Source organism: Atta colombica, unplaced genomic scaffold (assembly GCF_001594045.1).
Source record: "Atta colombica isolate Treedump-2 unplaced genomic scaffold, Acol1.0 scaffold126, whole genome shotgun sequence".
Classification (NCBI taxonomy): domain Eukaryota; kingdom Metazoa; phylum Arthropoda; class Insecta; order Hymenoptera; family Formicidae; genus Atta; species Atta colombica.
This window is the reverse complement of record NW_017259213.1, coordinates 1,223,340-1,236,949: the sequence shown is the minus strand read 5'-3', so window position 1 is coordinate 1,236,949 and position 13,610 is coordinate 1,223,340. Positions and strand designations below refer to the sequence as shown.

At 34.6% G+C, this 13,610-nt stretch overlaps 1 protein-coding gene across 1 annotated transcript in view; it reads right to left on the bottom strand.

The window, feature by feature from the left end:
• The window catches only part of LOC108694905 (inactive tyrosine-protein kinase 7-like), a 16,537-nt gene extending 3,913 nt beyond the window's left edge, over positions 1 to 12,624 (bottom strand). The window contains exon 1 of the mRNA XM_018204602.1: positions 12,406 to 12,624. Within this exon, the coding sequence (XP_018060091.1) occupies positions 12,406 to 12,448 (43 nt within the window). The 5' untranslated portion in view covers positions 12,449 to 12,624. The remainder of the gene's footprint in view (positions 1 to 12,405) is intronic.
• Between the last annotated feature and the right edge of the window lie 986 nt (positions 12,625 to 13,610).

Below are 13,610 nucleotides of genomic sequence, written 5' to 3'. Positions count from 1 at the left end.
ATATATATATATATATATCTTATTTAATTTGATTAGTATTATACGTAAGGTATACATGTTTTTATAATCCAATGTATTTTTGTGTCTCGATATGTTAAGGTCGATATCTCAAAATTGATTGATCAAGAGTTGGCCACCTTATATATGAATGTGAGCATAAAAATATATATTTCTACGCCATGTTTTCGATCACAAAAGACAAGTCTCACAAGACATAGTCTCTAAAAATATCGTTAGCTTATCATTCATTAGTTCCCCAACGAGAAATTAGAGAAGTTTCAACTAATATAGCAGACTTTACGATAGGCGCCTTTTCAATGCGATCATTAAGCGATATCTCCGAATGCAGTTCGATGTCAATCTTTATCAGCAAGAGGGAAAAAGTGGGAGGAAGAATTGCGTTGCATTCTAAAAAAAGAATGCACGTTTACGCTAGTCGTCTTGGTTGCCAGTCGTGAAACCTCCGCGAGGGGTAAACACGACCGCTTCTTTTACGACCTACTCTCAAGATTGGCTTCCTTCCCGAGAAAGAGAGCTAAATATCTGCTTCTCTTTTCTCTTACTCTTCTCCGCGCCGACGACAGCTGCAGCCGCGTCGCTTTATAACGTTTACACAAGCGGTCCGATTTTTCAACTACATTGACCGATGCTGAGTGCTTGCACGTTCAACATCTACACGGTGACACGTAGAATTGTCGAGTATAGCAGGGCAGTTGATGTAACGTGACGGATTTCAAAAGAGGTGAAGGAGACTTAAAGACCGTAAACATTAAAGATCAGAGAGAGCTCCGTTTTACGACGATGGCCAGAAAATTGCCTTTAACTGCTAATTAAATAAAATTTTTAATAAAAAAATAATAGAATAAAAGCCTAGAAATTATTATAAATGAAAGCAAAATATTATCTCTCATTACATTTTGCATCTATAATATTTTTAAAAATTATTTTTCTTATATATTAAAATAAATTAATATAAATAAGATGAAAATATCACTACATATAAACTCTAATTCCGTAATGTATAGAAATCTAGAATTAATTAACAAAAAGCAGTAGAATTAATCAAGTAACATAAACATATTCCATATATCGAGATACTTTGGATTTTATCCTTTAATAATTCTAAGGATATCACGAGATAATGATAAAATATATTTCTTTTATACAACTCCTTCCGGTGAATCAAAAGCGACAAGAAAATGACTTGTCTCGGCGCGGACGCAAGGGGTCCTCATAATCGTCTGGGGTGGTTTCATGAACACAGTTCCTCTCATCGGAGCACTTCTTGATTATTATTCGCGGTACATAGCACACGCTCCCTCTTGCAGACGTCATAGGTCTGGAAGGGAGAAAGTTCGTACCGGTAAAAGCGGAACTTGGCTCGTTATGCTAGCGAATCCTTTTCCCAATGTACACACGACCCTAGTAACGATAATCTTTTAAATCGAAAGATTGCTTTTAGAACCGTTAAAAAGTTTTCACATTTCCATAAGATTATCCGTAATAAGTTTAAATCAGATAAAGTGACAATTCGGCTTAAGTGCATCCGTGCGATTGGAATCTTAATACAGTCAATCTTTCGATAAAACATGTGAAATCAAGTTATAAGTGCTAATATTGATAAATTATCTTGATAAGTGTACAGGCCATTCCTTTTTATTAACTCTACATTATTTACTCATATGATTTTTTTTAACGTAATTATTCACGTGTAGGGCATTTCAGATATTCTATATAACATTATAATCAATTTTTATTATTCTCTTTGATGATCTGACAATGAAACATCTAACAATTAAAGTAAAAATTATTCTATCCTTTAGATAAAGAGATGAATAATTTTTTTTTTAATTTTAAAACAATTTACATTAAATACGTGTGTAAAGCATTCATACATTTAGTGAATTTATAAAATTAAAATATCCGAAACAATCCATGCGAGTAACGAAGGTTACATAATCAAGTTAATCCAAGTTAATTATTGATATTTTAAATATTGGTTTCAAATTTGACTAATAATTATATTATATATTATTACATGCAAAGTTCATAAATATATGCAATTACAAAGTGTTCACTGAAATCCTGTAAAAAAAAATAACTTTAGAATTTCTGGATTTTTTCCACATTTTTTTGTTCGAAATTCCAGATAAGAGATCGGAAAATTTTTAATAATAACTTTAAAATAAATCGAAGCGAAAAGAGCAACGCAAACAAACTATGTAAACGTTATTGTAAATTAGTAGAAGATAAGAAATAGTAAAAGATAAGATTTCATGAGATTATCTACTTCCGACAACTAGAATTACGAAATCTAAAATAGTATATAAGGTCACTACATATAATGTGACCAGTGAGGTATTCTGAACAACTGTATGTCTACTATTCTTTAATTCTATTATTATCCTAATTTCTTAAAAAAAACTCGCGAGACACACGAGAATGTACATGAATATACACGGATATGTATGCCATACTCATTGCAAATCAATTATCAGTATTTTGCATTATAAAAAAAAATAATCAAAGAAACAATATTTTCAAAAAGACAGTGTTTAAATTTAAAAATAAAATTTTAAAAACGAATACAGATAAAATTCTATGAAAATCCCTGACTCTCTCTCTCTCTCTCTCTCTCTCTCAATGATAAAAAAGAAGTTCCTTGAAAATTCCAGGTTTCTCCAGATATAATTTATTATCTCATATTTATTATATCTTATTGTTATAAGGCGAACTTCTCATAAATACAATACATGCAAATAGAATAATAGTAATATTTATATAATATATATCGAATCCTTTTAATTTCCCAAAAGGTTTTCGTAGCGTTTCTCTTCCCCTTACAGTACAAACTTCCTGTATCAATTAGAACGGCTTCCAGCGCGGATATATGTAACGCACGCGAATACATAATTCATTGCGTGCACGTAGAATGCGCACTTTATCACGCGGTTTGCAGTCGGTAAACCGCACGAACATGAATTATGCACGGGTCATCATTTAGGACGAAACTCGCACACGCGTGCGAAAGAAAAAAATTCATCCTCCCACCCCCTTTCATATTTTAACCGATCCTACAACACCCCCTCACTCACGTGTACGAATCGCTATGCGTTTTCACGAGGCATATCAAATGAGGGAGCAACCACTACCTAAAATATTATTGTCTCACAAATTACATGATTTCATTCGGTTTCATATGATTTCATTTGATTATGAATTTTCTTCATTACATATGAAGTCATTTGATAAAATAAACGATTTTATCTAATATTACAATGCTTTCTCTTGATTGCGTACTTAATTATCGAATTATATATACATGAGAGGCTTTCATATAAATATTATAATTTCATGAACATTGTACGATTACATTAAGTGATAATCTCCTCGATGTCGAGCGGTGTTTCGCGAATGTCACGGTCTCTTTATATGAAATTTTGAATTGTTAGGTAGAAATAATTGTGTTCTGCCTTCTAGACATTTTGAGTACCATAAAAAGTTCATGCTTTCGCGGCTTTGGTGCTGAGAGCCGCTGCTCTCGAGAAGTTGTGCTGAGACATAGACGCGTATACACAAGACGCATTTATTAAAAGAAAAAAAGAAAACAGGAAGTACAGAAGAATAAAAAGAATCAAAAGCAAGGAGACGCGAGAACCTAGCGAACACTGACGCCCTTTTAGCGAGGGTAAAATGCAACCGTTTGCTCTTGCCCCGAGGAAATGTGCGAGAAGAGCAAGAGAGAAAGAGAAATAAAACGCTGATGACGTGCCCCGAAATGATGAAGACAAGCACTGTTATTTTCTCAAGAATTGGCTTAACCAGTTCACTCGGTAATGACTTATATACGAGTGGAAAGAAGTGCTACGACTGCCACGACTATGTTTTTGTGGCCGCCATATTAGATTCGCTTTGAATTTTTCTCTGGATTCGTCATCAGCGTCAGCGATAAAAAAATCCTTACAGATAAACTTCCATGTAATATACGAAATTATTCGCTTTCGTCAGTTTTAGCATAAAACCTTGATTTCAAGATTTTCCATCAATAAACTGGTCAATTGAAACTTACTCTTGTGGAAATTTAATGTATTTTTCAAATACTGGATAGATTATATTATATTAATTCCGTCTAATAACTGAGAAGTAAAACTACTTAGGATCTCAATCATGTAATGCTTTGTCTGTAGTTACTACGAACAAAAGATGTGCAAATCTGAATCCATTTACTGAACAAAAAAGGGACAATAAATGAATTATGCTATTTTAATTAATAATAATCTTTTAATACTAAACAATAATTGGGCAAGTCTACGCAAATTGTACATGTAGAGTGTTTTTCATTTAGGGTGCATTCCACTTAAGATCCGCAAACATGCATCATCCTTGTTTAATATTTAATGATAAGAAGGATAAAATGATATTCGCGAGCGTTGTAAACGCACTCTTAGGTCCGGTTTCACAACTCATAATTAACTCTTAGCCGAGGTTTAACTTATTTCTCATCTCTTTCTAAAGCTAGAATTGGAAAGAGACGAGAAATAAGTTGAACCTCAGTTAAGAATTAAATGTGAGTTGTGAAATTGAGCTTTATGCCCATTTCCACCATGTCTTTTTCTAATTCTAAAGATTAGAAAAAGACAAAGAATAAGTTGAACCGAGATTAAAGTTAATCTATGCTGTATTGGTGGAAATAGACCTTAGTGACACAAATCGACACATTCTATCTTTCTTGGCATTCAGAAAGCAATAGACAAGATAAATAATAAAGATAGAAAGACTTTTGTGTAGACTTATGTTACAAAAATGAAAAGTGTTTATTTTTATCAGAAAAATTAAATCACTGAATAAAACTCTATCATTCCAACTCTATTCTTGTCCATTTCCTATGCAGTATTGTTATGACTAATAAGAATACAGTAATATTAGATAGTAACTGGATAGATGTCTAAATTTAACATTTCTACCATGGTACTATCACTTTCTGCAGACAATGTACAGAATTTATTTCTAACTCGCAAATGCGATAGATAAGATTGAATAATAAATAAGCATCTATTCCTCAAAGAGAAAAAAATCTTCATCATTTTTCGTTTTCAAAATTAATTAATTATTTTCGCGATTTAAATAATATCACAATTTTTATACTCATTTTTATATTACTTATTTTTATACTTCATTTTAATATTAAAAAAGATATTGTTATCGTCCTATCTGCTTATTCGATTCTCTGCTGGTCAAACGAATCGCGAAAGCGATTGGGAACAAAGTTACCGCATTGCAAAGTAATACAACTGTTATACAATGACGCTCCATGGAAAAATACAAGAAAGAAAGGAAAGCCAAATCTGTTCGCGATTCCCATTCACCAGAACCAGTCAAAAAGAGAATTCGTTCGATAAGAGAAAAAACGAGAGATTCGATACGAATGTGGAATGTATCATTTTCGGAGTAAGTATGCATAATGACAATATGAGCGAATAAATTTCAAAGAACCCGTTGTCGTCGATTGGGTATTTTGCTCTCCCTTTGCTCTCGCTCTTCGAAATATATTACCCGCGTTTCCCGAGCGCTATCGCAGAGGTCATCAAACGCTTGCGCTTGTGCTTTGAGTCGCCGTGACCTCGCAATCGACGCGGCCGGGAGGGAAAAGACATCGGGGAGAGACGAGAAAGGCGTGTTTCCTGCCGAAAGATGAGCCGGAATTTCAGTATCTCTCACGATAGAAGGTTTATCTTACGATTCCACGTGCCGACAGGACGACAAACGCCGGATGAAGAAGTTCTGTTTCCGAGAAAATTGCAGCCTCCAATGGGCGTCCCCAAGATAACATCAATTCGAGATATCTCAAGTCCGTGCTGTCAGATGCTCGTTAGTAATTCGTTATCTAGCTGCGTCTGTGCAACGTCTTTCTCTGCTGGTTAAAAGATCTAGTCGTTTACAAGGTATTTCAGTTTGTGAAAATGAACAAAAAATTTTTAGAAGTATACTGTATGCATGCGCGAAAAAAAATGACATGTTAACAGTAAATCAAGCAGTCAAAAACAATCTTGTTAATTCAATGACACACTAAACAAAATTTGTTAAATTTTAATAAATATTTGTTTGAATAACTACTAAATATTTACTAAATGCAAACATATTTATTTGAAATCATTAATTTGATTTAAGTATCACTTTTTTATTGAATAAATATTTATATACTATAAATATTTCCTTAGGTATTATTTAAATAAATATTTATTAAAATTTAATAAATTTTTTTCAGCGTATTAATTAAACAAATATTAATTAAACAAATAATATTTTATTAAAACAAGAATATCGCATATTTGTTTCATTTAGACTGTCGTTAAATTAACAAGACGTTTTTCTCTACTGTTTAAAACATCTAGTTGTTTCATAATATAATTTTTTTCTGTGGGCGAATATAATTATGTGCGCAAAAAAAGAAAAGAAAAAATATGTGCGAGAACGTAAAAGACGTCGCGACGAGTTCTTGAGATGCTCAAAAATAATTGGATGGAAATTGTACATACATTCGATGCGCATCCGCGCATTCCGCGCCACAAGTGCAATTGCATCCGAATATGTGCACGTGTTGTATTTCCAAAAAAACAACGTCGTTTCGTTCTTTATACATGTTATGCGCCACCCGCGTCTTTATTATAGCATCTCTTTCTCTCTTTGTTTCTTTCCGGAGTCGTTTCAGCAGCCCATAGGATCAAAGGGCTAATATGATTTCTCTCTCTCTCTCTCTCTCTCTCTCTCTCTCTCTCTCTCTCTCTCTCTCTCTCTCTCTCTCTGTCTCTCTTTCCTCTACCGCTCCCTGCAGCGAGACACGCGTACGCTACGTCACGCAACGACTGAACGAAAAGAGAAAGAACGAACGAGAGGCTAATAACCCACGAGTGGGAAGAAGACGAGAAATGCGCCGCGAGTAATCGCGCAGCACGCTGAATAACATTCGGGCGTATAAAATAAACGCGCGCGCCGCGCCGGCCGTGTACAAAGGGCTCTTAGTGGCGAGCGGTGTAAAAAAGCCGTCGTTCGCGAGAGAGTGAAGTAGACGAGTTAAGACTGGTAAGAAAGGAGAAGAACGAAAGAGAGCCGGACCTCATCGACGAGGACGAGAAGAGAACGATGATCGCGCGAGCGGGCGACGCGGGGGGCCGTTGGCCCTCCCATCTTCTTTTCAAAGGTACGGGACGTCTCCCGAGCTCCTGCGGTCCCGGTTCTCGTCCGTAACTCGAGACGTGTAATTAGGAGCACCGGACCAAGATGAATGGCCAAGTGCCGGTGAGTGGTGCGGCCTCGACAAGACGAGTGAAAGAGCGGAGAGAAAGATGAAGGGAAGAGAGAATAAGAGATATTCACCGAGGGGTAGCAACCACGGGGCACCATAACGTACTCAAGAGTCATCTCGTACATTGCGCGCACTCCCATTTCACTCCCTCTCCCCTTTCAACTTTCGTATAGGCCGATATTGGGTACAGATGTATATACCGACGTAATACCACACGGCAACCACCTCTTTCTCCCGTCCCCCATTTCTACCCCTCCCCCCTCCCCCCGATGTGCGCTGAGTCTGCGTACACTCGTCGCTTTTCGTGTAGGTGTGCGCGGCTATCGAACCGGTTCCTCCTCTTTGAGAGGAGAACCACCGTCATGGTGGAGAGCCAACATCCTTTCCTCTCTACTTGAATCTCGTCTCGTTGTCGTGAAAGTCGAGGGAGAATCCGCGAGGAGGACACAAATTGGCTAGTTCCGATTAGATGAAAGAATATGTCTCCTTTTTTTTCCTTACAACTCTTCAATTTGCATTGCAGAGAAGAGGATAGTATACTGAAAAGAAAATTGTGATCTTTTCTTCATTTCTATTCCTTTTTTCACCCTCTTTGAAAAACATGATACCTGAGTTGAATAGAAAATGATAGCCAACAACAGGATAACAGATTTTTAATAAATTCACAGACTAGAATAAAATGTTTGAAATAATTTTTAACCCTTATAAATTCGATGAGAAAAAAATAGCAAATGTGAAAAACCTCTTACAGCATTGACCTCCAAGGGACGTCCTAATGACATCCAGAAAACATTCTACGTCCTAAGGATGTTTCTCCAAAATGTCCCTCGGTTAAAGTATTATGAAAGCCAGTATTCCGATTCTGTTTGGTACACAAAAAAACTTAAGCAGTAAAACGTAACGTAAGCGAATTGGCCAATCACAGAGATCGTAAGCCTACATAAAGTAAACAATAGTGAATCTAAAAGTGCCTTCTCATGCGCAGCACGCTACGGCAGCTAAAATGTCACGTTTTTCACAATTGCTTCCGCTGCATTTTTTGCTACGCATGAAAAGGAATAACGGCAACAGCACATTAAAATTTAACCTCAAAATATGTGTCTTTTATTTGCTCAGCTCGGAAATTAATATGGAAAACTTAAAAAGATAAAAACTTGTGATTATATATTAGTACAGTTATACTATACAACTGTTAGTACAGTTATAATTTGGACAATTACCATTTCAAGTAATTATTTAGAATATCCCCATCATTTCAAATCTTAATAAAAATATACTCATTGTAAATGTACTCAATTTTTCACATTTTTTGCAAATATTGTAGACTTTCTCGAATTATTTACTATTCGTTGTTGAACTTCAATGAGATGCGGCAAAATGTATTTTGCGTCGAAAGTGCGTCATCTCATGTAAAATTTTTAACCAATAGCAACGAATTGCTGCCGCATCTCATGCGTGTTGCATACGAAAAGTCAGCTTAACATGTTGATTTCTTTACTTTTGCTTACGTTTTACTGCATAAGTTTTTTTTGTGTGCCATAATCCTAACTTTTAACGATAATGTTGATATGTTAGATCTATTCATATTGCTCAAAATTCTCAAAAATTTTTTACACCTAAAATAAAGTAAATGTATGTTCAGATGTTGAAGAAAGAGACAGCAAAGACGCTATAGTGTAAAAAATGGAAGCAATACGACAGATGAGGATTGCATTTCGTTTCACATATGATGCGCATGATGTATCATTTTATCTTTTTTTAATATTCAGTGAACAACAAAGATAAAATGAAAATAAAAAATATCATGTGCACTATGTGCGTGAAATAGAACGCACTTTTATATTGTCATTACGCAGATATTATGCATTTATGACTTGATGCATTTTTTTATTGATCAATTAGTGAAATTCTTTCTTTTGATTGGTCAATCAAATGCTTCCGAAGCATTTGTTGCGCCAAGTGGACCGCACCCTATAATATATGAAAAAGTAAGAAATTGATCAATCACAGTTGATTATTCTTCTCACACTCGACTGTGTGATTAGTGAATTTCTTACTCTTCTTACTCCATGTATTGTAAACGCATAATTATACATACATGACAAGAAAGCTGTGCAACGGTAATATTAATAATACTGGATGCTTTCTATTTGATAAAATATCATTTTATTACTTTATTACTCTTCGAATATCAAGAAAAATAGAATGATGTTCGTGTCGACTTGAGTTACTAATGCCTGTTTTTATTAATGTAGAAAAAATGTTATGGTTGCCACAACCAGAAATAATGATCATTTTCACCCATCAATATATTTGATTGTAATAATCGTAAGATGGACATATCTTAACAGCCATAACCATTAAGATATGTCAATTTTATGGTTATAATGCACAATCGTATATTATAGTTCTTATAATAAAAAAAATATATTGAGGCGATTTTTGGTCATTGTGATCGTAAAATTTTTTTTTGTGCGATTAACTTAAATCAGTTCAACTTACTCTTCATCTTTTTCTAATTCTTATAACCAGACCAGAAAAAAAAGAAGAATTAGTTGAATCGAGATCAAAATTAAACTATATTAATAAAAATGAGTATAAATGTGGAAAGTACCAACTAAACTAATTGTCGTCAAAAGTTACAGAATCAAAGTACTAGAAATGTCATTTTCTTACGAAATTATTCGAGCTTGTTTTCAATCATATGCAATATTTATTCTGTGATTTTCTGCAGTTGTAAAGTTAAAAATAGTCATTATAAAGCCAATGAATAATCTCGATGTGTGAACAATATTGTATGCGCAAAATAATAGTAATCATTAATCAAGATATAAATGCGATTTGAGCGAAAATAACAAGCATGTATAAAAAGATAGTTTCTTTGGCGCACGCGAGATCAAAGTTCTACAGGACATTCCAAAATCTTTTTATGCATCGAGATAATATTAATCGTACACTTAAAAAGCAAGCCGGTAACAACGAAATATTTTACTCAGCGAGTTACGCGATTTTATCATGAAATAACAGTGTGCAACGAGCGTGTAACAATGTTCTCGGCATAACGTACCGTGCTTGCCGTATCGTACTGATGCATTCGCCAGATACTCTCGCGGTTCTTCGCGCACGAAATGATACCCTTTCCGTGATATCTGACCGCGTAATTTCAAATCAGCGGGTTCCGATTCTCCTTCTAAATCAATACTAACCGTAAAATCTTCAACAATTGTAGGAGACTCGGACAGAAGCAAAAGAGATTTCTCTATAGAACAGAAGCTTGCAACAGCATTAAGACTGTTTTTCTAGTAGATTCTTATATTTGAGATTGTCTTAAGTACAGTCGTAAAATGTATAATAAGCCAATCAGAGAGTTATATTAAGCCAAAAACATATAAAAAACGCAAAAGAATAAGACATAAGCAGTAAACGAATCAACCAATCACAGTAAAGAATTATTTTACGTTTCTCTATTGTGATTGGCCGATTCGCTTATTTCTTAAATCTTATTGCTTAAGTCTTATTGCCTACTGTTTTTTTATGTGTTTCTAGCATTAGTGTTTTAAAACATTAAGGCTATCGCGCACATTTTCTAATACTAAAATGTATTGTAAGAATTAGCCAATTACAGTCAAGAATTATCAAAAATTTTCAGCTTTTGGCTAATTCTTATGGTACGTTTTACGATTACAGAAAATCGTGCGATGATTCTAAAAAATCATTTATATTGATAACTATAATTTATTAACTTATGTCAAAATCTGTAAGAATTGACCAATCACAGTTGAATGAGAGGAGGATAGTCGACTAAGATTGGTCAATTCTTACAGATTACAGCAAGTATAAATGATCCTTTACTTAAGATAGTCTTGAAATTAAAATCGAAGAGGTAATAATCACTTAATGTAATAATGCATATGCAATCACGAGAAATTATTGTATAATATATTTTATATATATATATATATATTGTATAATATATATAATATATAATATATAATATAATATATAATTAGATAATATATAATATTTGATAAAATCATTTATTTTAATGACTTCAATGTAGTGACTTCATGGCTTCATATGAAGAAAATTATTTGTAATCAGATGAAATTATATGAAACCAAATGAAATCATATAATCTGTGGGATAATATTTCAATTAGATTACCCCTCCGATTATGAATCGTTCTAAGTTTGTTCGCGTTGTTTGCAATTTTTGCGTTCAGCATCTTCGCCCTCTCTCTTTCATTCTTCAATACCCGAATATATATTCATTTCATTTTAAGTGCAGATATTTTGGGAAATTTTGAAGCAAAGCGAACAGAATTATTGGCTACGTTCAGTAGAAAAAAACTGATCAGTGAGCGCTTGGTGCATGATTCTTTAATATGATTGGTTCCTGCAATTCGATCCAGCAAAGAATTAAAAACAAAAACCAATGGCTGCGTTCAGTTTCGCAATTGTAAAATTCTTTTACATGATTCTTTTATATAATATTATTTTATATTGGTTTATACATTTAGATTCAGTAATAAACTAAGAACAATATCAATCACATTAAAGATTTTCACAATAATAATAGAATTGATTTCTCTGTTGAATGTAATCGTTAAAAAATCATTGAGCGCTCATTTCTCTGCTAAACGCAGCAATCACTGTAATGTTTTTAATAATGTCGCTACAATATTATTGCTGGAATGATCCGTGTGGTATAAATCGTTGCTTCGAAAGGAGCCTGTGATTTTTCTTTTTTTTGTTTTTTTCTACGGAATCAAATCGTCCAGTCGACCAAGGCGCGCGATTCAGACTCAATTAGCCATAATTACAACGTCGGCCGGTTAGAAAAGGAAGAAAGGGAAAATCGCGCGCGAAGCGGCAACCGGTCGAAGCGGGTTGGGAAGATCGCGAGATGATCGGCGCGGGATCCCAAGGGGGTGGAGGAGGAGGGAGATGCGCCGTTACGGAAACTTCGATCGGCTCTCTTCCCTCCGCGTGATTCACCCCGACAGACGGGCAGACAGACCCGCGGCGAGTAGCGGGAAGGGAGGGAAGAGAGTCAGAGAGCCCCGCTTACGCTTACGCTATTCCGTTCGGTACGGTACTTACACACGCAGGCGAGCAAAGCCAGTAAAGCCGCGATGCGCTGCATCCTCCTAGATCAACCGAGAATAACGTGCACAATCGTTATCGCCGTGCGAAAGAAAAGAGAGAAAAAAACACCCCGTGTGGCCGTGCGGCGAAATTCACGTCGCGATCATTTTCACGGTTGATCTGCGATAACGGATCTCTGTAAACGGCGTGTACGCAATACAAAATCGAACGAGAAACGACCGGCGCGAAGAGACGCGCGATACTGCTGCAATAAACCCACGCCGGCGCGAAGCGACCTCTGGACCTGGAATGCTCTCGGTTCACCTGATCGGTCACGTGATTGCTCACGTCGCCACCAGAGGACGTAATCTGTCGATTATACAACCTCGGAGAGATAAATAGATAATAAGTTCGCATTGCTTTTTTGCGCTTTTTGCACTCAGCGTCTTTAAGGATCATTTACAGCTTATAAATATACAACTATAAAAAATTAGCCAATCATAATCGAACATGAGGAGAATTAAATTGATTATTCTCCTCACAACTTCAACTGTAAATAGTCGATTTTAATTGTTTCATCTCGGAATACTTACAAAAATATTAATTAATTATAATTCATGTTAAATATTGTTAGTTTAATGTTATTAGTTTAATGTTATTTTTAAGTTAATCATCTTTTCGATTATTTAGGTATTTGTTACCCATACAGCACAGAAAGATTGCAGAATATTGCAAAATGATTTCACTGAACATTACAATATTGCATGATTGCTGAATCATTGTTGCAAAATTCCAACAATGTTAAGATGTCCGCTTTTTGTTATATTGCAACAAAACATTCCAGCAATATTAAAATGTAATGTATTTGGATGAATTTTTTACGAAGACTCTAAAATGAACTATTTCTATAGATATATTTCACTAATTAATTTTTCTACAAATCGCATTTCTAGTGATATGTGCTTTCCAAAAGCAATGTTTTACGATAAAATATTCCAATAAATCAGGCGTTTGCATTCATATCATTACATAATTAATATTTCGAAACCGCTAATATTTTTTCAGCAGCTTAATTGCTTATCGTCTTATCCGATAATGATGTATTGATTGATTCAAACTCGATATTATACAATCTTTTGATTTCATATTTAAAATAAATATAAAACTTAGCTAATGAAATGACCGTCAAATAATAGATTTTAGAATCAATAAATTTTTAG